Source organism: Lissotriton vulgaris, chromosome 2_1 (assembly GCF_964263255.1).
Source record: "Lissotriton vulgaris chromosome 2_1, aLisVul1.2, whole genome shotgun sequence".
Taxonomy (NCBI): domain Eukaryota; kingdom Metazoa; phylum Chordata; class Amphibia; order Caudata; family Salamandridae; genus Lissotriton; species Lissotriton vulgaris.
The window spans coordinates 1,101,977,497-1,102,004,996 of NC_141687.1; the positions used below are offsets into that span (position 1 = coordinate 1,101,977,497).

Sequence of the window (27,500 nt, forward strand, 5' to 3'; positions counted from 1 at the left end):
CACAGCCACTCTTTAATTGTCACACTCTAAAAAGTTGTCTGGGTTCTTGCCACCTTCATACCACCATCCTTATAATGCCACATTTTAGAAGTCACTTGTTAACTCCACGTTCAACCTCCTGCATCCAGATCTTGCAAAATAAATTGCATGCCGTTCTGATAGATGCTCTAACTTTGCCCATGTCCAAACCCAACCTATTACAAGCATTGGCATAGCCAATAGGTCTCGCCTTTGGGACCATATAAGTGTTTAGTTATCCAGCACAATATCCTTGGTGTAACAACATCAACTGTTGCATGGCTAAACACTTATAAGATCCCAAAGGCGAAACCTATTGGCTATGCCAATGCTTGTTATTATCCAGCCCTTTCTAATGGTCTCATGGCTGCTTATACCTGGAGATTCCTCACCTTGTGAACTTCCCCCACCTTTTGAATCCCCTTAGGCTGGATGCAAAACGTTCCTAGCAACTGCTCCAGTGCGCTAATAAGTGGCATATTGGACTCAGTATCGGCATCATATTGGCTCCGGAATTGATAGCGTCTCCTAGGCGCTGATATCACTTTTTTTTCTGCACCCTTAAACGTGTATCCAGAGCACTGCTTCAAAATTTGTTGGTGCTGTTTTGACTTCCAATACATGTTTTTCGGTGACAGTGTTGAAATGATGTCTCCCCCAAAGACCACAGCTTCTAGCTGTGCCACACTAGCATAAAGCAGATGTTTGTCACAGACTTGCCTGATAACTGTCATTGGTGTCTCCGATTTGAATTAATGCGACAAATCTTTCCTGCACCACCTAAAGACCTAACTCTGAATAGGTCATCCTATTCTGACCCCATTCCACAACTGGGGCCGATACGCCCTTAAATTCTCAGTCCATCTTTTAACTTAGTAGCGGGTAGAGACCTTCAAAGAAGTCATGCTGCATGTTTTCTAGACGATTGAAGGTCCCCCTGGAATGCTATTGGAATTCATGGATCTGCCGGACCCTCCAGGCCATTCATAAATCTTTCGGCTATGGGGCCTTCCCTGGTGCAGACTTACTCTTTAGGCCTCCACAGGACACCCTCACTTCCTAGTGAAAGGGCATGCAATTCTTTACGGTTCGGCACCGGCCAATCCTGAAGCCCCGTTATCAGATTTGAAAACAGTTCAATTAGATCTCAGCCAATGTCTTGTTACAAGATTACCATAGCACAGTCAATGCTGTTGGAGGACTCTTTGGTAGAGCCTCTATGCCAATACCTTTGACTCCTTATGGTCTTATTCGGCTCGGATTTAGATGCCGTACAGGACATTCTGAATGTCATAACATGATGAGGAGGACAACAATTTATTGGACCCTTACTGTCCTGATTATGAAAAATACTAGTGACCTTTCTACCTCACAAGAGACTGAATTGGGCTATCCATTGAAGAAAATGTTTCCTTGCTTGTAGTAGTGTGTGGGGAACGGAGGTGCGGGAACTGCAGTTGCTAACTTGGTACACCAAGGCTGATCTGCTGAAAGACATTTTGCAACCCAGCCATGCAGCTTCAGAGCCTTTGCTTCATGTCAGTAAAGCTCTGACAAACACTCTGACTGTGGTGTGGTTGAAGACTTGCATGGCCTACTGCTCTCCCTGATAGAGAATAGAAGCACATTAATATGCTTGGCAAGGGAGTGTTCTCTGGTAATTTGACACTGGTGGGCATATGCATTCATGCCTTATGGGATATGGTGAGCAAGAATTTTCCTGCCGTCCCTAACCGTTTTGAAGTGCACATCCAATTATATTTTGCGGGCCAGGCTGGATACCAAAGATTGTGTATGTCAAGTTTTTGGCTCTAGTGTAATAATTTGTTGTCATGCTGAGACGCATGCTCCAGGATCGATGCAGTGACGAGCAGGCATCCATCATGGGTATGCCTTTTAGTGGCTACAGGCAATTTAGATACAATGTGTATTCAGCTTTGTATATGTTTAAAGATAGCTGTGACATTCTCTTTGCTCTTGCTGTCCCCAGCTCACCAGTTCCATCAAAAATACCAGAAGTTCAGGAGAAATTCCTGACATCTGACCTACAACCAGAGTTACCCATCACATCAAGAGTAGCAGCCAGTCCAGCATTTTCGACACTCTAGGGGGGGGGGGGATGTTGGCAGCAAAGGACAGGTTGATCTGCATCATGGCTGGTCCCCATCTTCCTCTTCCAGTGCTGCTGTCGAGCCACTCAGATTCGCCCTTTGGGAGTTGCTCCTGGCCAGTGAAGTGTTGGGGGTGGCAGAATATCTTTTTACTGGACTAAACAGCGTGCGGTTACTTCGGACCAATATGTCCTGCAGATTGTTTGTCATGTTTTCACCCTTCACCTTCTGTCAAACCCACATAAGCGTCCTCATCGTTTCACTCTGATCTCAGCAGAACATACCTCCATCTGCCAAAGAGGTTGTCTTTTCTGGCCAAAGGGACAATAGGTAGAGTCCCAGAGGAAGAGAGAGGCAACTGGTGCTAACAAGTTTTAATTCTTGGTACCCAAAAAGGATTGTGCGCTCAGACTGTAATGGACCTTTTTGTTCTTGGACACCATTCTTCAAAACAGACAAATTCAGGATGCTGGCTGTGGCCCAGTTTCTCAATCCCATAGCTCTTGGCAATTGTTTGGTGTCCTTAGTCTTGTAGGATGAGTACTTTCATAAATCTGCCCTGCAGTCCTACTGGCATTCCCTCTGCTTCGTTTTGGGGCTTGAACGATGTCTGTTCACCATCCTACCCTTAAACCTCATCTCAGCCCCCCGGTTATTTATGACAGTGAAGGCAGTAGCTGTGGCCAATCTTCACGTCAAGCGCACACATATTCATGTACCTCACCGACTGGCTGTTAAAGGCAGGCTAATCACAGTCAGTCATGGACCACTTGTGGATCACCATCTCCCTGCTATGCTCTTTGTCCAGTGCAAGGGATTCCCTTTATAGTGGCTGTTCTGGACTGTGTTATTCAAAGCTTCTCTCCCCCACAACAGGTCCCAGGACAATTAAGTTATATACTGATGTTTTGGGCTCGGTTCTGTGTTGCATGCTAAACGATTTTGGAACTTATTGGTCTATTGATCTCACATATGCTGCTTGTGCCTCATGCGCATTGGCACATGTGGGCTCTGCGGGGGAACCTGTGCCTTAAAGGGGCTCAGCACTGGGAGTACCTTTTCAGGATCATCTGTTCTCGGACCTACAATTGTGGGTGGTGAATGCCAGCTGACCATGCAGAGCTCACAGTGGTGATGAATAAGCTGACTCTGGGCTGGGGAGCCCACTTGAACCAGGTGGAGAACAGATGCTTTTGGTCTCTGCTTGTCATCCTCCTGGCTGTCTTCCATCAAGGGCAGTCCCATCCACATTGTGACTGGATGATACGATCCCTTTGGGGTACCACAATAAATAAGGCTCTATTAGGTCACATGTACTGATGCGGTGGGAAATTTTTTGACTGCCAACCATCTAGTATAATCCCTGAATGCCACACTAGTCAAGGTCAGCCGGGGTCATCTAGCCAACCACAAGTGCCTTCATCATTCGTAGGTAGTTCAAGGCATATTCTTGCATGGGGTGTGCCTTGGGTAGATATTTTCATCACGCCCATTGTTGAGCTATTTGCAGAGTTTTTTCCTCTAGAGTTTCTGTTCTCTGGAGAACACGTTACACCATACTTGGGAATTCCCTCTCCCCCAAGTTTTCCTGCTTCTGCTTCCCTGGTTTCTGAGAAGTTCAGGACGGACTGGGTGTGCCAACCTGGTTGAGTTGTGGTGTGTCCTCCAGCCAAGTATACCCCATCATCTCCCACCAGCAGGGCAGGGTTCTACATTCAAACCACCAGAACCTTTACCCCATGTATAAACATTGAGCAGAACCAACTGAGTGGATTTGATTTGTCTGGAGGTGGTGGACAGTAATTTGGCTGCTCCCCATCCGTCCACTAAATCAGTCTATTCTGGCTACTAAGACCAATCTTGCAGCGTGGTGCGAGGACTGTCAGGTTGATTAGTTTCAAGCTATGCTCTCGCTTGATCTTCTGTTTTGTCCGTCTTTGGCCCATTGGTGCCCTGCCATGGGCAATTTTAAAGGTATTTTTTCTTTCCTCTCTGGCTTTTTACATTTGCCCTCTCTATTTAAATCACCAGTTGCAGTGCCTTTTTAAAGATTCTTACATATGTTTTTCCACCAGTACCTTTTGTTATATTGCAACTGGACCTAGTGTATTTCTTATCTTCCTAAAGCGCATGCCTTTAGAGGTTATGTACAGCCGTTCTTGAAGGCTACTGATCATTTAAACTACCTTTTCCACTGCGATTACTTCCGTGTGTTGTGTTTGTGAACTGCAGGTACTGCCATTGCAACCCTCGTATACCACCTTTTTTCCTGACATTCTGAACCTTCAGACTCTGCCATAATTTCTGCCAAATATGTTGTTGCCTTTCCATGCAGGGCAGTCCATCATCCTCCCTGTTTTTTTCTGCCCATCTCATCCCTCTAGGAATGTGGGAGGGCTGTCCTGGTCGAATCCCAGGAGAGCTTTAGATTTGATATCAATTTGATTAAGGAGCACCAAGTAGATGACTAACTTTCTGTGGGGTTCTGAAGTGTGAAGAAGGGAAGAGCAGTCCAGAAACTTTCTATCCCAATGGACCTTTCTTTGCATAGCAAATGTGCCAAGCTTTGACCAAAAAGTAGCCTTCTGAGATCTTTACCGCTAATTTTACCAGCGCTATGCCTGCCAAAATATCCTTGGCCAGCGGCGGTCTAGTGCTGGACATCTGCCACCAATCTCTCGGTATTGAGTCCAAGTCCTCCTTTTAAGGGTTACTGATTTGGTTTATATTCAGTGAAGAATCTGCAGTTAACAGTAGCTATCAGAAGAAAAGTTACTTGGCTTTGGTAGTGCTCATTCTGGTGGATACTCTGCCCAACACCAGATTCTTCACTGCCCACCCTCTTCCCATATTGTGGAGTGGTTTTTGAGGTGTTAATAAGTTTGTGTTGGATTCTGCACGCTGTCACAATGCCCAGTCTGTTTCTGATGCTTCAGATCTAAGGATGCAAAATACTTTGTTGTAAACTAAGGTCAGTGTGCTGGGGTAACTCTTACATGCAACCCCTACACCGTCAGTACCAGAGGTGGGAAAATGACTGGAAGTCCTTTGACACCACCTACTGGCACGTGGGAGCAATTGTCATAAATATTTCGCATCCTATCTGGCGCCTGGGGAATTCGAAAAGTGAGGGGGTTATGTGGTTAACCCCTTCGCTGCTGATGACGAGCTCAGCTAGTCATCAGCCACGGTGGTCGTGTGCGGATGACGAGCTGAGCTCGTCATGTAACGCGGCTTTTAGAAAAAAGCTGCACAGCGCAAAAATAACCTCCGCACGCATGTGGTTAAATAGTATATCCACTGGCATGAGCGTTACCCAAGGTAAGCAACTTGTTCTAAATGACATATTGTATACAATTGTTGATACAACAAACGTCCATGTTGACCGGAGGACCAACTTATAATGGTAGACATATCCGCAATTCCAAGAAAACAAAATGACAAGTGTATTCCCAAAGGCACTTACAGCTCTGAGAAGGAATTCCATATTGACTCCTGATGTGGCCATGACTGTGTGCCCTGGACAGTTCTCAGAGGAATCTTGTCATGGGGCTTCTGCCTGTGTTACATCTCCAATTTGTATTGTATATCATGTCGCTGTAAGGACTGGTCTGCTACTCAGCAGGTTTGAGATTCTATTGTTAGCTGCACTTATCCATCTTTTGTGATTGTAAAATGTGTTTCAAGAAAGTCACCGCCTATAAACGACATGCTTGATATAGCCGTAAATGAGTCCATGCCGAGTTGTGGTAGAATGCCGCAGAGATTGTGTTAACATGTGCCATGACACTGTCTGCTGCTCCACAGATCACCTGGTGGCGCATGGACGCATGGCTGAGAAGGAAGCACGCCGGAAGTTCAAGCAGATTGTTGCCGCTGTCCACTTTTGCCACTGTCGGAACATCGTTCACCGTGACCTGAAGGCTGAGAATCTGCTTCTTGATGCTAACCTCAACATTAAAATAGCAGGTCAGTTGCGGTCTGGGGTAATGTATATCATTTATATTTGTAGGTTTGACTATTGCGATATGAAGTAATGTGTAAGAAGAACTGACAGCTCTTCCAGTAGCAGCTTTCTGCTCTGCGTTGTATGAATGTAGAGCTCTGATGAAAGGCATTCTGTGGTATGAAACAGTGGGCATGTCTAGTTCGGGATGTTCTCCCAGTTCTGCTGTGAATAACTGGGACAGGGTGCTCTGCTAGTGGTAAAGTCTAGGCTGATTTAAATGATTGGGTGAGGCAGTTCTCCCAGCGGTGCGATTGAACGTTTCTGAGGGCCCTCCAATTCCAGTGGTCTGGGATGGTTTTAAGTTTAAACCTAAAGTGGTTAAAATACTTGATCTGACTACTTAGGACAAGAGTGTGTGATAAGATGAAACTCTCCTTTTTTTAAGAGCTGCATTCCCTAGTCAATAGTAATGTTTTAACCAAACAGAATGCTCAATTGAATCTAATATCGTCAATTATTCATAGCTAGTATGATTACCTCCTAGCTTAGAGATGCGATTTCCCATTTTAAGCCAAAGATCGCCTGAACACCCACAATTTGCTTTCTCTATAGCGGTCTTAGCACTGCTACTACTAGGCCTGCATAAAGGCCCTTGCAGTAATGCAGAGTGGACTTAATCATGGCACCCGCTGCCAGGTCTTTATGCTCCTGTGACATAAGAGGAAGGATGTATTTTAGCTTTGTTAGTTGATGAAAACAGATCTGTGTGATACATTTCTAATGTGGGGTACTAGTGACAGGCTACTATCAAAAACAGAACTCAAATGTTTCTCATTGGAAACCAAGGAGGACAGACAACCCAGACCTATCTTAGAACTTTGCCTCTTAAATTTTTTCGTTAATCAGGACAAGTTTAAGATGCTGTCTCTAAGCCTCTGAGGGTCTGTTGGCCCTCACTGATTAGGACTGACTGCTGTCCCTGGACCTCCAAGATGCCTACTTTCATCTTCTGGTCCTAGCTACTCACTGGCATGAGGTTTGCCGTGTGGTCAGTTCACTGCCTCACAGCTCAAGCATGCGGTGATGGATGCTGTGCGGATCTTCGTTGCATGATTTCCTTGGATAAATCTGCACTATCCAATCCTACCTTCCAGAGGGTGATATTTGAAGATTAATACGTTGTTAGATTTGCAGTAGAGGAATCCATCAGAAAACAATGTTGTCTCTCTCCCCTTGGGAACAATATTTCTGGTGGACACTATATCTTCCTGCAGTTTCTTCACTGTGCTCCCTCCTACCCTGTGAGTTAGTGCTGCGGTTAGTAAGTTCCCCAGGTTTGGAAAAATATCTTATGCTAGATCGTTGCTTTCGTTGCTGCTATCTTGGACTGTCTCCACATGCTGTAATAGGGTGCAGAAAAAGTACCAGGAGCTGATGCCAGCTCACAGGTTGACACTTTTACTCTGTTGTCACTTTCTAGGTGGGTAGGGTCAAAGCTAAGGCCTCATGGGCCCACCTATCTGTGGTAGCTCTGCTGGGAAAGCAGTTTCTAGATTCAGTCTGGCCCTTGGGGGATACTCATAATACGTGGAATCAACTGGAAGCTATGATATCCACCAGAAATATTGCTACCAAAGGTAAGAAACTTTTTCATGCCTCATTGACACATTATTTTATCTCTTTTCCGAAGATGGAGATCGAAAGATCAACATTGATAGTTTTGGAACAGGCAATGGTATGCTGCAAGTATAGAGTATTTTAGACTAATAAGAGTTTTGGAGTCATTTAGAATGAACATCAGACCATGATGCTACATTGTGGAATAAGGAAATTAAGTCCGTATTCAGGATGTCTTTACACAAACAGTGGTAGTCGTCGGCAAGGATTGATTCAAGATGCGCTCTAGCAATCTCTTTAGAAGTCTTAGGGTTTCATTCTAAGTACCTGTTATTACTTCAGGCCTTCAGCGCCCGCAGTGTCTCTCCCTACCACTGGAGGTAGCAGTCCCGTAACAGCGATGAGGTCACCGGAATACCGCACCTGATTCCTCCAGTAATTCCTCATTTCACCTAATGGCCTCATCTAGAGATATGATCTGCTTTCGGAAGCTGAAATCTCTGATGCTTCCTGTAACTTCCGTTACCGACCCAATCAAAATCCCGAATGGACTTGTAATGAGGCCCTTGGAGGCATTTATGGATAGATTTTTTTGGAACAATGTGGGTCAAATTTGTGGCTTAGATGTGGCGAGGGCAGTAAGAATGAAATGCATGGTGGCAGCTGAATAGAAAGCAAATTATAGAGGCAGAGTAGGGCGCAAAAGAAACAAAGGGCTCAAGAAAGACCACAACAGATGGTGATGAGAAGAGTAAAGCTAGGGTATTTAAAATTAGGCAGACAGTTGAGTATAGATTCAAGCAGAGTAGCACATAGAGGAAGAAATACATTTTATTGCAAGTGTCAACATGTAGTGGCTAGAGAAAATGAAGGAAATAGAAGCAAACATTTAAGGTGAAGATTTGCAATGGGACCTGGTTAATTGTAAGAGCTTAATGTATGTGCTATAATGCAATACAACACAGAAAGACAAAAACAACTATGTAGGAACCTGAGATGTTAAAAAATTGAGAGCCTAGGACTAAAAGAAAAGATGTTGTTGACCAGTGAAAAAATTGTGTTGCAACTCAGTGACCGCAGATAGCTGCAACGTCCTTTGACCTTTTTATTGATGTGAAGTGCTTATCAAATGTACAATGCTATGGAATACAGACTTAAAAATAAGAGACAAAAGTACTAGGCTGTTGTCGTGTGGAACTCGCAGTGTTATGTTAGGTTCTTCTAATGTTAGTATTGGGCTGAGGGTCAGGACGGGTGTGGGTATCAGAGTGGATCTGGTAGACTCACAGCCAGTAGCAAACATTGTGTAGCTGACCGGACTTTTTTGAGTATATGTCCTGTTGCGAAATGCTTGCCAACTAATATGTCCTATACCTATTTTTGTGTGAGAAGGGGGATCTTTTGTTCTCCAGAAACGGATCTTTCAAAGTTTCTCCTGCGTGAATTATTCATCGTCTTTCAAGTGGGAGACCCTTGACAATCATATAGCAAGCAGTAAGGAAAACTCATTGGAAAATCTAAAAATTAGCTTCACTTCTCCTAGCACAAAGATCCAAATCCCAGCCATTGAGGTGGCAGCCTCGGACCTCTATTCCTCCCAGAGGCCACCACAGCTCAGATTTCAATTGCATGTCATGTGGTAGTTCGGAACTTTGCAGAGGTATTCTTTCAAACCGAAAACTTCATATATGTTTTCCACACTACGCCATCTCTTCTGGCGTTTCCTTCCTAGAGACGTCTCCATTAGATTTTGGTCCAGTGAAATGTTGATTTTTGTTTTTGTTTGTTTCCTCGTGTCTGCATTCAGATGGCTCTGACAAGCGTATCTCTTACTTTTACACCCATTATAAACTAAAACAATCAATTAATTTGCAGAACGTTCTCTCCAAACACTATCAAAGAGCATGAGAGTTACCTAATCTGATGGCTTCAAAAAAAATCCACGGCCATGGATTCTTCTGCTCCGGAAAATAAATTCTCACAAAGGACCCCTTTGGAGATTAAGAAACCTCTGGAACACGAGGTAAGACCCCACTAAAATCTGCTACCTGTGAGAAGTTGACTACGACTTCAGCAGAGCCCCATCGTAAGACCAGCAAATAACAGACTTAAAGCCAGACATGCTATCCAGGGCATCCTTTGAGGCATTTTTTAAGGTAAAAATCCTGCCAAAATCCTTGTTAACAACACCAGTATTGCACTACTTATTGATGAATACAACAGGCTCCTTTGTTTCCAGGCCCGTCTCCATTCATTTTCTGCCAGATCCTCCATCCTTGTCAATTGCCAGTATTGGCGCCTTTTCTTAGTCTATTCCGCCATAGGCAGCACCATCTAGGACTACTAATTTATGGTCTGACTTCTCTATCAAGTATTTTACCTCCACCACTCTACCGATAGTTTTTCACACAGTGGATGATGCCTCGTGCAAAGAGCAAAATACACAAGATGATAGACGGAATGTTGCACAATGGCAAAACATTCACCTCCAGTCACAGATCTGGGTTTAATCCATCGTTATTTTGCTCACCAAACCACCCCCGTTCAGACATGGCCATATGCAAATCAGTCTTGACCCTGTGCCTCATGGGAACAGTCCAGGCCGAACTGCCAAGCCATGTCTTTCCTGGACCGGAATCAAGCAAAGAGTACAGGAAAAGTCACACTAATTTCCTACAAAAGATATCCACTGCTCTGCTCCCTTCAGGCACATCAAAAAGCAAGAAATTCCCACAAGCTCCTACAAAGTGTTCCACACCTTTGAGGAATCCTATGATGAAGGTTCTCTTGTCCCTGTGATTAGCTCTGCACAGCTGTGTAATAAGTGGCTGGAGGAAGAAGAATAGGAGGAAGAGACCAGGCCATATGACCCGAACAAAGTGTAGAAGGGGAATTATCACACTTTACTACCTAGAGGATCAGAAATTGAAATGGTGCTATAATGGCAAAAATTATGAGGAGACCAGTTACCAGAAACAAATGATCCTCAAGAGTACTAATAGACTTGATTTGTGTCACACTCCGCACACAATTGTAGATCACTGCTCCAAGCTACTGTCTCAACAAAATCCTGCTTAGAAGTCGCGAACGTAAGCAGTAAACTTCTCAGTATCATCCTGTATGCAAATCACTAGCACAGTTTCCACCTGCTCCTCTGCAGCTACCACCACTTCCATTAGACATTGAATAAGTGGAAACAGATACCACCAGTAGAGTGAAGGAGGAAGATGCCAAGTCTAATGAGTTCCCTTCTGTTCAGGCCCATGGAAGGGCTTGAAGCAAGCGCACCAACGCTGCCACATGTTGACTCACCACCAGTCGTTATTGTGCGCTTTCACTCAAATGGTAGAAAAGGCGTCCTCACACTTTGGCTTGCATTGTGCTTTTTAAACTACTTTAATCCATGGGAAAATATGTGAGTATATACACATTGTTGACTACATCTACCTGCCAATCATTCATATGCCTCCTTGGTTCCTACACTCGTTTCCAGGCTCAATGAAAAGTATTGGGGACCAGGTGGTACACCAGCATGCCTAATGGGGCATTTGAAAGTGGACCCTTGTCACACAAGCTGCTTCACGACGTTCCTATCTCCAAGCAATAACCTTCCTTCTCTGATAGTGCGGGTCGCAAAATAGACCACTTTGAGGAGAGAATCTCTATCTTGACCTTCTCCTCTGCTATGGCAGCTTCTTTCTTCGCCATCAGTGGTTATTATGAGAGCCTGATTAGGGCATATATGGCTCCATTCTTGACTTGCTGTTAGCTGTTAAGAAGGTAGAAACAAAAGCCATACTCCAGAAGGGACAAAGGATCTCTGCAGCCATTATAGATGGCACAATGGATTGCACTGCCGTGGGTTTCTGACTGATGGCGGAAACTGCTGTGCTTAGACTCCAGAGCTTGTTTTGCACAACATCTTTCCTTTCTAAGGTACAAAATAGGAGTCCAGATATACTTTTTGAAAGAATTAGTTTTTGTTTAATGTGCATTTGAATGAAGTGCTACAGGTTATCAAGTGTTTTTCTTTTTTCATAATTTCTTTATTTTCAAAATCGGAAGTCATGCAGGCCGTACATTTTAAAGCATATATTGTCAGTAGGCTGTTTGCAAGAACTCAAAAAAGCCTTGAGAAGCATTAGACTGTACAGGACACTACGACCAGGATATAGTATTTGAGGAGAGAAAATTAAGACCAGCAGTTGAAATTGTGAAGCAAAACGTAAGCATTTTCTAAAAGAAAGATACAAAACTGCATTTCCTCAAATGCCTACAGCAGTGTGGGTCTCCGATTCTCATTAAAGACAGTATACCAGTTAATACTGAACCTTGACTTCATCAGTATGCAGGAAAACTAGATAACAAGGGCACCATAAGGGATGCAGAGCGAATAAAGGAAGCCTCTGTAATGGGGGTGAGACTGCACCGCACAAGCCCAGGGCATTTCGCATTATGAGGTGAATTCATGGCAGTTTCAGGAGGTAGGATCCTAACCAGCAGGTGGAAAAAGAACACAAAATAAGTGGCAAGGAGGACGGTAAATCTCACCACTTTCAAAGGCTGTGCTCAGTCACTGAAAGCCGCCTTAACGTACAGGATCACCCCAAATCACATGGTGAGTATATTCCGACTAAAAGACTATCAAGGGAGCTGGCCCTATATGCTATAAAATGTGAAGAGGAGAGTTTGAGGCCAGTTCACAGCAAACACATGTACCAACAACTAATCTGGGTCGAAGAGGGTAAGCAAGAGTATGCCAGGTGGAGGAGAAGAGTCCTCAAGGAGTGGGTGCAGGTGTAGTTACCAATGGTAGGGATACGCTACACATATGAAGGGCATCTGAATGCAGGTGTAGCAACATCCTAGAGAGATTTAGTAAAGGTTGCCGGCTCATCTAGTTTGCCAGGTGGAGGAGCGTGTTCCATATTGAGCCACGTGTCTCACCGTCTTCAGTTCACACCCACGCATAATGTCCTCTCTGGCATCTTGCTGGATAAGGGCCATCAACTTGCCCTTCTGTCAATACCCTGATCTGCAAGCCCCCATAATTGTGAGAACACAGGAAGGTGGCCATTGATTTTGTACACAAGTTGTTGACACTTGCATTTCCAGAGCGCTCCGTGAGCAACTTGTTCTTAAGCAGGGCTTTTGTTCTGGCAGCAGTGTAACAAAAGAATGTAAAAAAAAAACAAGGTGTTTAAAGGTGAAAGAGTCCCCACACAAAGACTTTGTATACAGATTTAGGTTGATGATAAAGACTATGGCATCTATCTGTGGTCATAGGTAAGTTCATTCAGGTATTTATACAGTATCTTGTAGGATGCCTAGCTTGCTGACATTTTTAAGGTTTCACCCAAATTGCCTCCCAGTATCGTTGCACAATGTGGAAGGTTCACAAAACGAAGCAAATTTTAGTCCCTTTGTGTACTTCTCCAGCAGTCAAATTGTCCAGTTGTTTAACTCTGTGCAATCTCCGAGGGGTCCTGTACTGGTCATTCAAACCGTTAAAATACAAGACTTTGAGCTTGTATTCCTGTCGTGCCCTTTCAGCATCACAGAGCAAGTAAGACTGGTCCTCTTGAGAGAACTTCTTCAACGTGGTCTGCTATAACAACCTGTATGTGCATGGTGTTAGTTTTGAGAACAGTTCACCAGTAAGACCTCTGTAAATTCCAGATACTACTCCTTGGGTGAGACCCCTAAGTGTAAGGTATTTCCTGATAGGTGATTCCATCAGAGTAGTAGTTAGTGGGCTTAGGCGGCTGCCAGAGCTGTGTGTCTACTGCCTGTGCATCATGCATGCTTTCAGAGCTGCAAATGAGTTGGGTAACTCATCAAGGAATGATGGTCGTCGAGGCAGGAGATTAATTTGCCCTTCCAAAAAATTGGGAGCACACCAATTAGCAGGCCAGCATTGTTCCTCACAGGGGTGCTTTATGTAGCAGCTGGTCTAGTCTATGTTGGTAATGTGTGTTTTGTCTAGTTGAGTAGCACAGTTGTGACAACTGGGTTGTCCAGGTGTGTCCGGTTGTCCTCCACCATTTTGTACAGACCTCTGTTAACATGGATATCTAGCTATTTGAGGGTCTTATGAGCACATTTCATATGAAAGTCATTGAGGCTGACTGGTGGTGAACATGGGCAGGGCTTCACATTTACTCCATTTGATTCTCTACCCAGAAAACGGAGAAAATTAGTGAATTCATTGCATAGCTGCTGGTCTCGTAGTGTTCAGTTCAGAGATGTCCGCAAAATGTCCGCAATCAAATGCCTTGACCTGTCCCCAGGAGATACAATTCCATTCATACTATCTGATTTTATGAATAGTGGCCAACAACTGCTCTAGTGCCAGTAAGTAGGGGGGAGACAAGAGCCAGCTCGGTCTGGTTTCATGGTTTATCGCTAGTGCTCTAGACGAAAAGCACAGTTTACCCATAGATATAGAAGAATTGTAAAGCCAGCAGACCTTGACAGTAACATTCTTCCTGTGCTAGTCCAGCACCTTGCAGCGCCCAGAAAAGGTAGCAGTGTTCCAGGCCATCCAATCTTACAGGGCAACAGCTTTGTCCTTCTGTGGATTTCAGTATCTCAGGCAGGTGCCCTTTTGATGGGCTAGAGCTGGGTGCCTCACCACAGTTCAGGGATGCTTTCAGATACAGCACTTTCAGCCACAACAGCTGAGCAGCAAGACTGTAATATAAAAACATATTGGCCGCCTCCTCCTCAGTCTTCAACAACTTCCTCCTCGTCCATTCAGCAGTTATGGAAGAGAACTTCTAAAGAGCCTAAGCATCAGGATTCTTTACAACATCATTAACAAAGGACCAATCCAGACTACCAGTATTTTTACCAGCAGTTGGCAGCTACTATGGGAGAGAAATGAATGTTGGGTGTGGCCCGTTTCTAATGGATACATCTAACACACAGATTATTCACCATTAGAATATTCTCCAGACGGAATCTAGACATTAGCATTGCTTCCCCATACTTCTAGGTGGCTCCGTGCGATGCCGCGTTGACTTTTACACCCCCAGAAGTGACGGAGTGGAGGGGCATGTGATCACCACCCATGCGCACCTTTATCAGTCTTTTCTTTCTGCGCCTTTCAATGCAAATCCAGAGCTCTGATCACTTTTGCGTCGTTGATGAAACCTTTAAAAATTCTCTTTTCCAGTGTGCAAGGGAACAATGTCCCCTCAGAAGATTATGCGATTGAATCTGTGTTGTAACGGTCACAAACAGATGTCTGTGACTGACCTGGATGAGATCTGCTTCTGATGCTTGTGCTCGTGTCACAACAGATCCGGGGAATATCCCCTCTTTCACCCACAGGCAATCCAGGACCTTGAGGCAAAGCTGTATTTCACAGAACACCAAAAACTGACACAGACCTGGTGCACGTCCCACTCATGCTCCCAGTCGAGGGCACTGACCCATTCCCAAGGACAGTCCTATAAATAGTCTTCACTGTCGAAGTCGTCTGGTAAGTCGAAGTAGAAGCATAAGAAGTCAGTTGGACTTGACTCCATCCCTATACTCTATCTCCAAAGAGAAGTTGGAAGGGTGTCAGTATGCTATTCTATCTTTTTCCTGATCACCTCATGGGGAGCCAATTCTGCAACTGTTCTCACTGTGCCCTGAATTTCCTGGGCCATTGGCAGTACTGCAGCAAGTCGAGGAGTTTAAAGAGGCCATACTGCAACCTTTTGGCACTTTTCTTGCTTACTCTGACACAGATTCAGGCTCCAAGGATCAGCAGGGCGCTCGAGTCAGGGTTACCACTGGCATGTCTGCCACCGGCACTGTCCTAGCCCCTCAAAACTGCTTTGTGTTTTTCACTAACTCCGGTGCCAACACTCTGAATCCAAGACCGGCACCAATTCCTTTTCATCTATGCCAGTCCTGGCATCACTGGAGGTCGAGCTCATGCTGACTACTGTGACCGCATCTGAACCAAATTCATCTCAATGCCTACTGAGGTTGTGCCTTGGCTCAACTCCTGCGCACCTGGTCTCTATCACATCTGACTCCAACAAAACCCTTCCCTACCACTGGTTTTCTTCAGATGCTCCATCATCTTTTTGGCTCAGATTCTGACCAGAGTTTACAACCACCTGAAAATGATGGGGGTGATCAACCCCCACATTATGATGAGGACATTGTTTAGATGGATTTTCAAGAGTCTAGTTGCTTGATACTTCCCCTGGTATTGGGTTGATTTCGCCCCTTAGTCCCCCAACAGAGTAGAGTTCTTCATTCACCATAGTGATTAGACTTTTGGCTGAGGATCTAGACCTACAGCTGCCTGCTGTTCAAACCAAGACAAATGTCTATATTAAGCTTCTACACCCTAGGCCTGCCTCATCGGAGTCCATATTTCCATTTAATGAGACCCTGGCTGATACCCTTATTGGTACTTGGGCTTAAGCTTGCACTTGAGCATCAGTGAGCAGGCAAGTAGCCAGAAACCACACACTACCCCCGGGAATGCAGATTTGTTAAGCAGAGAGAGAGAGTTGAAAAGGAATGAGGCATTTGGGGAGTGAATGTTCTTTCCACCAGTTTGTCAATAAGGTTGGTCAGTGAGATCTGTCTGTTAATCTGTTATATGCATGCTCGCTGGGACGTGGCCAGCAAAATCTTGCCAGAGGCCGCAGAAGAGTTTCAGGCCCCTGACTCAAATCATCCAAGACAGCCAGAATGCCGCCAAGCGTATAGTATCAAGGGCTGACCTTGATTCTACAGACTGATTCGGGTGAGCCATGGGCACTAGTGTGGTTCTTTGCCAACATGAGTGGTTGTGCTTCACTGACTTTTCTGGAAGTATACAGGCATCCCTCATGGATATGCCTTTCGATTTGTCCCATGTATATGGTGAGAAATCTGACTATGCCCTTGAACACTTTAAGGAAAGAAGAGCCATGGCTTATTCCTTTCATATTTCCCCCTTTTCTTGTCGGCTTCCCCTTCAGTTTTGCTCCTTCTGAGGTTACTCCAGAGGTGTGGCTTATAGACAATGACAGGCCCTGCCACGCTGCAACAACCGTTTGAGGCTAGGGACAGGGATCAAGCAGACATCTCGCAGGTCATCAGGGACAACACACTTCTCGGTCCCCCGCCCCTGCAGCTTCAGCCTCCAGACTGCTGTAGTTTGCCCTTGGCTGCGCACAACCACCAAGTGAAAGACAGAATCACATTTTCTCCCATGGTGGCAGTTTATCACATCTAATAGTTGGGTCCTCCAGATTCTATGTCCGGACCGGAGGCTTCGGATTATGCTATTCTTTCAATGCTTTATTTTGATAACAGCCATTTTAAAACTTGATAACCATACCACATTTCCCAAACACCCTCTGGAAAAAAGTGGTCAAAAGAAACAAACAAGGGATAACATACTACTGAGTCCATAGACCTATCACAACACTGGGCTCCACATATTGTCTTTCTTCAAGCCACTGCCCTTCCTCTTTCTTTGCTTCTCGCAGCCATGAGATGAGTGAATTTTTCATTTCCCCGTACATTGCCTGCTTTGTTTGCGGTTTCAACACGGTCGTGGTGTGTTTTGAACACCCACGACCGCTACTAAACAATCAGTGTCTATAAATTTGTTCGACTCTCATTTAATAATGTTAATGCCTTATTCTTTGTTTATTTGATTAATTACCTCAGCTGACAAGTATTGTTCATCTCACGCGTAGCGTCCCGCTCTGCGGAACGTCGCACTGAGCGTTTTCCCCTTCTGGTGCCTGTGCGCCCTTTTTCCTGTCTGCTTTATATTTCTTGTCCGGCACCGGCTCACGGGTCCATTTTCGGACCTACGCGACACCACTACATTCCCTGCCGCGGTCTGCCTCTGACCGCCAGGAGGTGCTGTAGAGCTCACATAACGCGTCTCCGGTTCTCTGGCATTGGGAGTGGAATTTGGAAATCCTGTCGGTTGGTTTCCAGGCTCCGTACCTGTTGCCTTTGCCTCACTGCCCCTGGAGAGTGATGCCCTTTGCCCCAGTATTGGAACTTTCATAGATTCCCATGCTTTGCATCATTCCCCGTCGTCGGAATGGGAGCCTCGGTAGTATCACAACCATAGAAACAAAAGAGAAACATAGGCCTAGGCCTCATCTCATTTTGTATCCTATCACTCTCTTTGTGTAAAAGAGACCAAACTTTTGCCAGGACCAATCAGAGCAGCCTCACCCCATAGAACCTTCCTGAGAGAGCTCAGAGCCTCAAATTTTTCTACCGCACGTTGTGCTAGGGAGTCTCCACTGAGCTCTGCTCAGTTTTTCTCATTCTTTCAAGTTATTTCTACAACTTTTTTAACTTCAATCAAGACATGTCTGACAAGGAGAAGAAGGCCTTATTCAGGTCCTGTGCCTCTTGTGGGAAAAAACGACTTTTTGTGGAAGATAAGCATGACAACTGTATATATTGCTTATACCTGGACCACAAGGCCACTGACTGCAAGATTTGTAGAACTTTCTCTACGAAAACAATTTGGGACAGAGCGGGCCGGCTGTTGACCTGGCTTCAAAAAATGAAGACTCGGAAGGAAGTGCTTTCATCAGATGAAGAGGATTCGACATCTATTGCTTCCTCTCACAGATCCAAGAAGAGGGGTAGGTCTCCTCCTTCTTCTTCAGCCGAGCCCCCCATCAAGGCCCCTCATAAGATCTCTGACAGGTCTGAGAGGGCTAGTCCCATTAAATCTCCTCACGGAAGTGAAAAGGAGAGGCAGGGACAGGCTGCTGGATTGGTTACAGCCACTAAGGACAAAAAGGAGGTTGCTCTCACTTCTCCTCCATCCAAAAAGGAAAAGACTGGTGAAAAACACTCTACAGTCATTCCAGGGACCGTTCCTGAGAAAAAACAGCGTCCGTCGACGACAAAAACATCAGGTACGTCGACGACGAGTACTTCTATGAAAATTCCCGCTGTTTCCTTGCCCCCGTCGACGGGATCGTCGTCGGTGGCGGTTTCGTCTTCGACAACTTCATCGTCGTTTAAGATACCAGGTTCGTCGATGATGACTTCTTCCTCGTCGACAATGAAGATCTCCAGTAAAGTGCTGTCGACGGCCTCGTCGTCGACGAAGACTACGTCGACGACAACAACAACGTCGACGCTCATGGTGATGACGACGAGTACGAGTACGAGACCGTCGACGATAATACCGCCGACGATGTCCAAGGCTCCGTCGACAATTTCATCGACGATAGCGTCGACGACTAGCGTACCGTCGACGACGGCCCTGTCGATGAGGTCGTCCATGGGTCAAAACTTGCAATTTCCTATTCAAAGCTGAAGATTATACCTGAAATGACGTCTCCAAGACGGGTTTCAACACTTCCACCTACACTGCTTCTGGATGACGAATCAGATGAGGAAGAGTATAATGGTGGCAAAAATGGGGATGCCTACAGCCCCTCAGATTTACATGTCAAATTGTAAGAGACTGACACGAAGGAATATTATGAGCAGGCATATGATCAAGAGGCTCATCGCTATGTTCCTCAGGAGCGACGTCCACTTGGTTTAGGACAAGACATGGTGGCCATGCCGGTCTCTCTAATCTCTGATCTTCAGATGATGCTGCAGTACTATAGAACTAGGTTTCCTTCAGAACCTTTATTGCAGCCTGCGGAACCTCCGCCTCAGGTGTTGCCGCAAGCGCTACCAGTGGTCGTGCAGCCTCCTTGCCAGTGGTCATACCAACGGTCCTTTCCCGAACATCGGATCCCGAGCCCGCCATTACCATTCGGCAGGATTCCTCTTCTGATGAGGAGGTACAGGTGGATCCTTTGACTGATCCATTACAGGACCCAGACTTGGATCCCGGTGACAGACTACAAGATCCAGACGCCACTGGTCGAGATACGTCTATTTCCCCTCCAGTCGATATAGGGGGATTCCATAACCTCATGGAAAGAGCGTCAAAGAGGTTTGGACTACCAATTTCAAGGGAAGAGTCTGAATGTTTCCTGTATGACTTTAAAGAACAATACCAAAGATCAGTCAAATCCATTCCCATAATTGAGCATGTGTGGGATGAAGGGATAAAGATCATGCAAAATCTAGCCACCGTTATCCCAGTTCTTCCTAGGCTGGAAAAGAAATATAAGTCTCCAGAGGGCACTCCAGCTTGTCTTCTTGGTCAGCCGAAGCCTGATTCGGTGATCTCCCAGGCTGCTCAAAGTAAATCCAAGAACCCTTCAACGCCTTTGACTACGCCTCCGGACAAGGACGGTAGGTGCCTGGATAACGTGGGAAAGAGGTTTTCTTTCATGGCCAGCTTGCTTGTTCGAGCAGCAAATGCTCTCACCATTCTAGGCAGATACGACCGCCAGATGTGGTGTGACATAGAGCCATTTGTGGAACAACTGCCAGACTCCGCGAAGGAAGAGGCTAGGAGAGTCTTTATGGAGGGAGAAAAATCTTCTTCCGAAGTAATTTACTGTGCGATGGATATTGCTTCCACGGCTTTTCGTGCCTTAGCAGGCTCAGCAGTACTACGTCGGCAGAGCTGGCGGAGAGCCACCTGGTTTCGTCAGGAGGTCCAAAACAAAATCCTGGACCTCCCATTTGATGGGGAGATGCTTTTTGGTAAGCATGTTGATGATGCCCTGCAAAGTATAAAGAAAGACACTGACACGGCGAAGTCATTGGGATCTCTGAACTATCCTAAGGTCCCATTTAGAGGTGCACGAGGCAGAGGCTTCTCTTCTTATAGAGGAAACACCCAGCAGAGATATTCCTCATAGTCTTCGCAGTCTTACAAGACTCAATATTCAAATCAACGGCAGGGGCAGTCGGCGTCTCTCTCTCGCCAGCCTCAGCGAGGGCGTCAGAACCGCCAAGGACGTGACAATGCCAAGAGGCAATAGTGGCCTCCTGGCTCTACCTACTGTTCCTTCCCTCCCAGTAACATCAGTGGGGGGCAGGATATCCTTTTGTCTGAACAGCTGGAAGTGTATAACATCGGACCAGTGGGTCCTGAATATTGTTCAGAGTGACCATACGTTGGAATTCCAAGATCTTCCTCCAACAAGAGCTCCGGGCGCCAACCGCACAAAACATCCGAGCCTGCTCCCTCTCGAAGCCCACCAATTGTTCATCAAGGGGGCAATAGAACCGGTACCTCTCTCAGAGGGGCAGGGGTTTTTATTCCAGGTTCTTCCTGGTTCGGAAGACAGCAGAAACTTGGCGTCCCATACTAGACCTACGAGAGCTCAACACTTATCTCATCAAACTCGCTTTCAGGATTGTCACTCTCCAAGATATTCTTCCTCTTTTGAACCCAGGAGATTTTTTGGCGTCTCTGGATTCAGAAGATGCGCATGTCCACATATCAATACACCCAGCTCACAGACAATATCTATGCTTTACAGTGGGCAAGAGCCATTTCCAATTCAAGGTGCTTCCGTTTGGCCTTCGGTCTGCACCACGGGTCTTCACCAAAGTGTTAGCACCAGTAGCAGCATTCCTACGAAAACAATCCCTGGAAGTTTTCCCTTACTTGGACGACTGGCTCGTCAAGGCTCCATCTCTCAAGTAAACTTCTCAAGCAGTTTCAACTTGTATCCAGTTGTTCAATCACTTAGGCCTTCAGCTAAACAAACACAAGTCAGTTCTGCAGCCCTCAAAATCCACAAAGTCCCTTGGTGCCATTTTGGACACGTCTCGGCTCGCCAGGTGCTCAATAACAAATGCCTTTCAGTCCGACAATACAAGTCTCTGCTCGGATCGATGTCATCCTGCATACCATTATACCGCATTGCAGGTTGCGAATGCGTCCTCTGCAAGAGGAGCTAGACAAGCAATGGTGCCAGGCAGAGGGATCATTCAACGACAAGGTGTTGGTGATGCCACAAATGAGAACAGCATGCGATTGGTGGCTAGTAAAAGACAATATCGCGGAAGGTCTGACATTCAGGATTTCACCATCCCCCCTGATTATGACTACAGATGCCTCTTTGGAAGGCTGGGGAGCAGTGCTCCGAGAGCTTCAAGTCAGCGGACACTGGAGTCCAGAACAGCGCCAGTGCCATATAAACTTTTTGGAGCTGACGGCCATTCGGTTGGCTTTGCAGGCTTTCCTTCCCATAGTTCAAAATCAGACAGTGCTGGTCCGGACGGACAATACGACGGCCATGCACTACGTCAACAAGCAGGGAGGAACGAGGTCACAAACTCTATCCAAAGAAGCTCAGAGAATCTGGGATTATGCGATTCTGCACAGGATCAATTTGAAGGCCGAACACCTGGCAGGTTCTCTCAATGTCACAGCGGATGCCCTGAGTCGCCAGACAGAGGCGAATCACGAATGGGAGTTGAATCAGTCCATTCTGGAGAGTGTGTTCTCGGTCTGGGGGACACCGACCATCGACCTCTTTGCCTCTCCGGTGAACGCCAAATGACGGTTCTACGCAAGCAAGGTTCACCATCAGGGATCTCTGTGGAACACTCTTTCGATTGCCTGGTACGGCGCGTTCTTTTACGCTTTTCCGCCAATTCCCCTCATCCCACGAGTACTCAGGAAGATGAAGGCGGAAGCTTGCGAGTTGATTCTCAGTGCACCGGCGTGGCCCAGGCAATTCTGGTACACAGAACTCCTTCTACTTTCCCAGGATCATCCAATTCGCTTGAGACCAATTCCATCCCTATTATCAAGGAATCAGGGGCAGGTGTTCCATCCGGATCCGAAATCGCTGCACTTGACAGCGTGGCTCCTGAACACAGAGCGTTCCGACATCTGAACCTCCCCAAGGAGTGTAGAGAAGTGTTATCCCAGGCAAGGGCACCAAGCACTAATAAAACTTACAAAGCGAAATGGAAGAGGTTCTGCCTATGGTGTCAAAGACAAGGTCTTCATCCTTACAAATCTCTACAGCATCAACTTTTGCCATATATACTATCATTGGCTAAGTCTGGTTTGGCGCATTCGTCTGTGAAGGTACATCTTGCAGCCATATCGAGGTTTTGGCGCAGTTCTTCAGGCCCGTCCTTATGGTCCTCTAGGATTGTTAAACAATTCTTGAAGGGCTTGTTTCGGATGTATCCTGCTGTTCGCCCTCCTCCGCCAGTTTGGCAGCTCAATCTTGTCCTGTCTCAACTCATGAAAGCTCAGTTTGAGCCGGTGCACAAGGTGGACTTGAAATTCCTGTCTTGGAAACTTGCCCTCCTCTTAGCTCTAACATCAGCGAGAAGAGTTAGTGAGCTTCAAGCCCTATCCATAGTGCATCCATTCCTTCAATTCAAAAAGGATGTGCTTATTCTTCGCACCAATCCGAAATTTATTCCGAAAGTGCCTTCTGAGTTCCACTTGAATGAACCTTTCATTTTAAAGTCTTTCTTTCCGCTCCCTTCTACGCCTGTGGAACGCACATTACATTCTTTGGACGTTCAAAGATGCTTGAAATTCTACTTAGAACGCACACGACCCTTTCGAAAATCATCCCAATTGTTTGTGTCCTACAGCGCACCACGGAAGGGGTTTCCTTTGGCAAAGAGTGGCATTTCCCGCTAGATCTCAAGTGCGATTCAATTCTGCCATCAGGAGGCGGGCAAGCCACTGAACAGAAAAGTCTGTGCACATTCCACAAGGTCTGTGGCTCTTTTCTCTGGAGTCGCCATTAAGGACATATGCAGGGCAGCAACGTGGAGCAGTACCCATACCTTCACGAAACACTACTGCCTGGAATCTGCAGGACGAGACGATGCAGCTGTTGGTCAGGCAGTTCTGCGGAATCTTTTTCATTGAGAGGTGAGCTTTCCCTACAAGTCCCTCCATCCTGGTGAGCACATTTTGTTTCTTGTTTTTGCTATGCTATAAGTATTGCTATGTGGTTATGTGATACCATGTATTTACAAAATGTGTCTTGGTAATTTACTGCTAGCTACTCTGATACAAAGCATGGGAATCTATGAAAGTTCCAATACTGGGGCAAGAAAACAAGTTACTTACCTGTAACTTTGGTTCTCCAGTATTGGTAACTTTTATAGATTCCCATGCGCCCACCCTCCTCCCCTGGGAAATCTCGTCTTTTTACAGAGTTAGTGGCGGTTTGCACAACGGCTACAAAAATCTGAGGCTCTGAGCTCTCTCAGGAAGGTTCTATGGGGTGAGGCTGCTCTGATTGGTCCTGGCAAAAGTTTGGTCTCCTTTACACAAAGAGAGTGATAGGATACAAAATGAGATGAGGCCTAGGCCTATGTTTCTCTTTTGTTTCTATGGTTGTGATACTACTGAGGCTCCCATTCAGACGACGGGGAATGATACAAAGCATGGTAATCTATGACAGTTACCAATACTGGGGAACCAAAGTTACAGGTAAGTAACTTGTTTTCTTCAGTAGGGTCTGTATTGGCTGACGCTGGCATTCCTTACGCTCGGATTTTAACCTGAAGCAGAGTGTGTGCTGATTATAATAATTGACGCCTGTGTGGTGTATTGGTGCTTCCCAGCAGCAGGTTAAAGTCAGACCTGCAGGGACATGCTTCCCGGGGATCACGGCCTGTGTAAATTACCTGGTGCAGGGTGTGTCCCTGAGGGGTTGTTTTTCCCTTTGTACCTTCTTTGGGTTTCCCCCTGTAAATTTTTGCTGGTCTCCCAGCGTTTGTCTCGCAGTTTCTCCAAATGTGGAGGTACAACTAGCAGCAGGCCCTTCTGAGCCACGTGGCAGTGTCTTAGGCACTTTAGCATGTCTGAACAGTCCGACAAGCAGTGGGACGATTAATTCTATGATGCAGTAGATGCATCCATCTACCAGGCAGTTGAGGAGGTTATGGCTCCTATGGAGGACCGTTTGATGCAAAAACTTGAGCGTATATGTGCTAGGTGTACCCCACCAGCGCCCAATGCCCCTTCCAATGCCCAGGGTGTGCAAGGGGATGATCCTATTCCTGCCAAGCCACTCAAAGTGGACCAGGACGCTTTCGAGCGTTTGCTGGAAGCCTTTTTGGCGCACAATCAACCTCAGGTGACTCCTTTGAATACCACCCCTTCCCCTGCCCATACTAATCCAGTTAGCCCGTCGCACGTGGATGACACTCATGGCGACACCAATGAGGAGCCCGGGCCATCTAGGCCGTGGCGGCCTGCAGCTAGCACAGAGTCCAAGGAGCCTCAAGGGGCAGGGAGCAGTTCTGATGTGTTGGACCCCGAGCTGCTTATGCATCCAAGGTCTTCGGAATGGACCCCTTCCACGAAGGTGGCAAGCTACGTGGATGGCAGAATATGGATTACCCTGAGGAAAGATGCCCTTAGCCGCCTGCGCTCAGAATGTCCACACCCCTCCCTAGACTGGAAAGACGCACAAACACCAGAGCTAGGATGGCGACTGTCTTAGCGAAGTTCATCAAGAATCCCAAAAAAGGGATAGATAGATCTTGGAGGGCGTGCCAAGATAAATTACTGGATGCCCTGGGACCCATCACCATGATCTTAGATATGGCGGTGGATGCCAAATCCACAGGCGCCCTTATATCACTGGAGGCCCTGTCCGGTTGGGCACAACGTGCCATGGTTTTCCTCGGAAATACCAATTGTGCGCTCCGCACAGAGCGTAGGAGGTCCTTTTTTATCAAAGTCAACCCGAAATTAGGGAACCTAGCTGACTCCGAAGCGGTGGCCCAGGGAGTTCTGTTCGGGGAGCCCTTTATTAAAGAACTGGGTGAATTTGTCAATACTTTCACGTCCCTCGACAAGGCTCACACTTCTATTAAAAAAGTTTTCTCCTCCTGGGTTTTCCGTGGGGCTGGTCGAGGCAGGGGCCGCTTGACTGGCTAGGCCCCTCAGAACTCCAGGGGGCAAGGCTCCAGGCAAGGGCAGTACGAAAACCACCCAGGCACAATAATTTCTAACTTTCCCGCGGACGCAGATCATACCCTTCCGTTTCTCTCCAACCCACCACACTTTCAGAGAGGCTTTCAAAGGAACATGTCTCCCTCTTGTGCCATGAGTTGCAGGCCTTACTACCCATATGGACCATCGAGATGTGCAGACCTTGGACGTGGGGACAGATTGGTACTCCCATTGTTTACTTGTGCCAGAGAAAACAGAGTCATTTGTCCTTGTGAGGATTTAGGTTAATATATGGTATGGTGTTGTGCCCTTACTGCATATTACACTTGCAAAAACTGTCTTGGTTCCAGTCAGGCTTGTTTGCAAAACATCTAGCTCACCCCTGGGTAATGATTGCTTCAAAGAATAAGGCTTAAACAAAGGAACTAGTGTAAAGCATTTAGCAGCACCAAACAACAAAATAAAGTCAATCAACACAAAAGAAATCTTACACCAATTTATAAAAATGTTATATTTCCAAGAATTTTTAGAAACCAAGATTAGCAAAATCCACTGGAGGGTTTCCTAGATATAGATTTCTAGCGAAAACCTCTCAGTTCAACTGCAAACAAGCATTGGTAACCGTACAGTTTGAAAACTTTTGTAAGAGTTGTGTTTGCTTACTCCAGTCCGACTGGGGTGGCCAAATCTGGCAGGTAGAAGGTTGGGGAGAGGCACCAGGGAGTATTAGGGCAGTTACCTGGCCACCAAAGCGTTCTCAAGTCCAATTCTGAACTTTACTGCATGACCTCCATAGACTTTAGTGGAGTGGTCCTGATGCTGCAGATGCAAAAGATGACGGATGCTCGGGATGCTGTGTGGTCGACTGGATGTCTCTATATTTACTTTTCAGTCCACAGGTCAGGTGTGGCAACTTTGGCCACAGGGAACGGGTCCCTTTGAAGGTCCGTTGAGGATCAGTCTCTAGGGGCTGTCTGTGGCAATTCTCTAGAAGTGGTTACTGACTTGCCGAGTTGGGCTTCTTCAGGTTTAATGGCCCTACTGCTGGTTCCAGGGGTTCAGTCTGGGACTTGGGTGCGACTTTTCCTCAAACCAGGAGCCACAGGCACGGCCATGTACTTGCTAGCCAAAGGTGCGGCAGGTGCAGTCCACCAGACAGGACAGCCTCTCTTTGCCTAGTCCAGGGGTCAGCAAGGTGGTCCTCCGGTTATGTCTCCAGTTCTGTCACGATCTGAGGTTAGGGATGCCATATTTATGCCCAGAAGGTACCCAGGGGGGATGGTGCGGTCCCTAGCCAATGGGCTACAAGAATCCCTCCCACACTGTGATGACCTCCGACTTTGTACGGCATCTAGCAATCCCAGAGTGCACTATTCTGCTGACTCTCAAGCTGAGCCCTTCCTCAAATGTTAGGTGCTTGGTAGCCCACCCTAAAGGTGTGCCTGCCTGTGGACTAGATGCTTGCGGAAAACCGGTTTGGGCACTAGTCTACCCTCTCTCTTCCTGTCACCAGCCTGTCTACCTGAACAAAGGTGCAACCCTTCAGGAGTGTGGTTGCCATTTGCCCCCACAGGTGGCTTTGATTTTGAAGCTCGCCCTTTTGGACCAACACCCAGAGTCGTTTCCTTCGAGCGGGAGGTAACACTTCTTCCTGTAGCAGGCTACTATTGTTCCTGAACTTGGGAGTTAGTCACAGTACTTTCCAGGAGGGCAGAAAGATGTCAGGTGGCCAGCGATCATATGAGGCCACTGGACAGACTGAATCACAGAGTGGCAGCTTTCTAGAAGTTCTGTTTCCATAAAAGTGACATTAAATTTGACCTGGGCATCAAGTCGGATTTAATGCCATGATTAATTTCATACCTTGACGCTCCCATTTTAGTGGTCCCATTCAGAAGTTAGCTGAGTGGTCAGCCTGTAACTCTATTAGCCAATGGGGGTAGTAACTCTTCCACTGCAAAAGTGACTATTTGAAAGGTTTGCTGCTAGGACATATAAAACA

The 27,500-nt window shown here is 46.3% G+C and overlaps 1 protein-coding gene across 2 annotated transcripts in view; it reads left to right on the forward strand.

Moving 5' to 3' along the window:
• Window positions 1-5,941: 5,941 nt before the first annotated feature.
• SIK3 (SIK family kinase 3) overlaps window positions 5,942-27,500 on the forward strand; it is a 467,469-nt gene continuing 445,910 nt past the window's right edge. For both annotated transcript variants that reach the window (XM_086956798.1, XM_086956799.1), the window contains exon 1: window positions 5,942-6,098. In XM_086956798.1, the coding sequence (XP_086812924.1) occupies window positions 5,960-6,098 (139 nt within the window). In that variant the 5' untranslated portion in view covers window positions 5,942-5,959. The remainder of the gene's footprint in view (window positions 6,099-27,500) is intronic.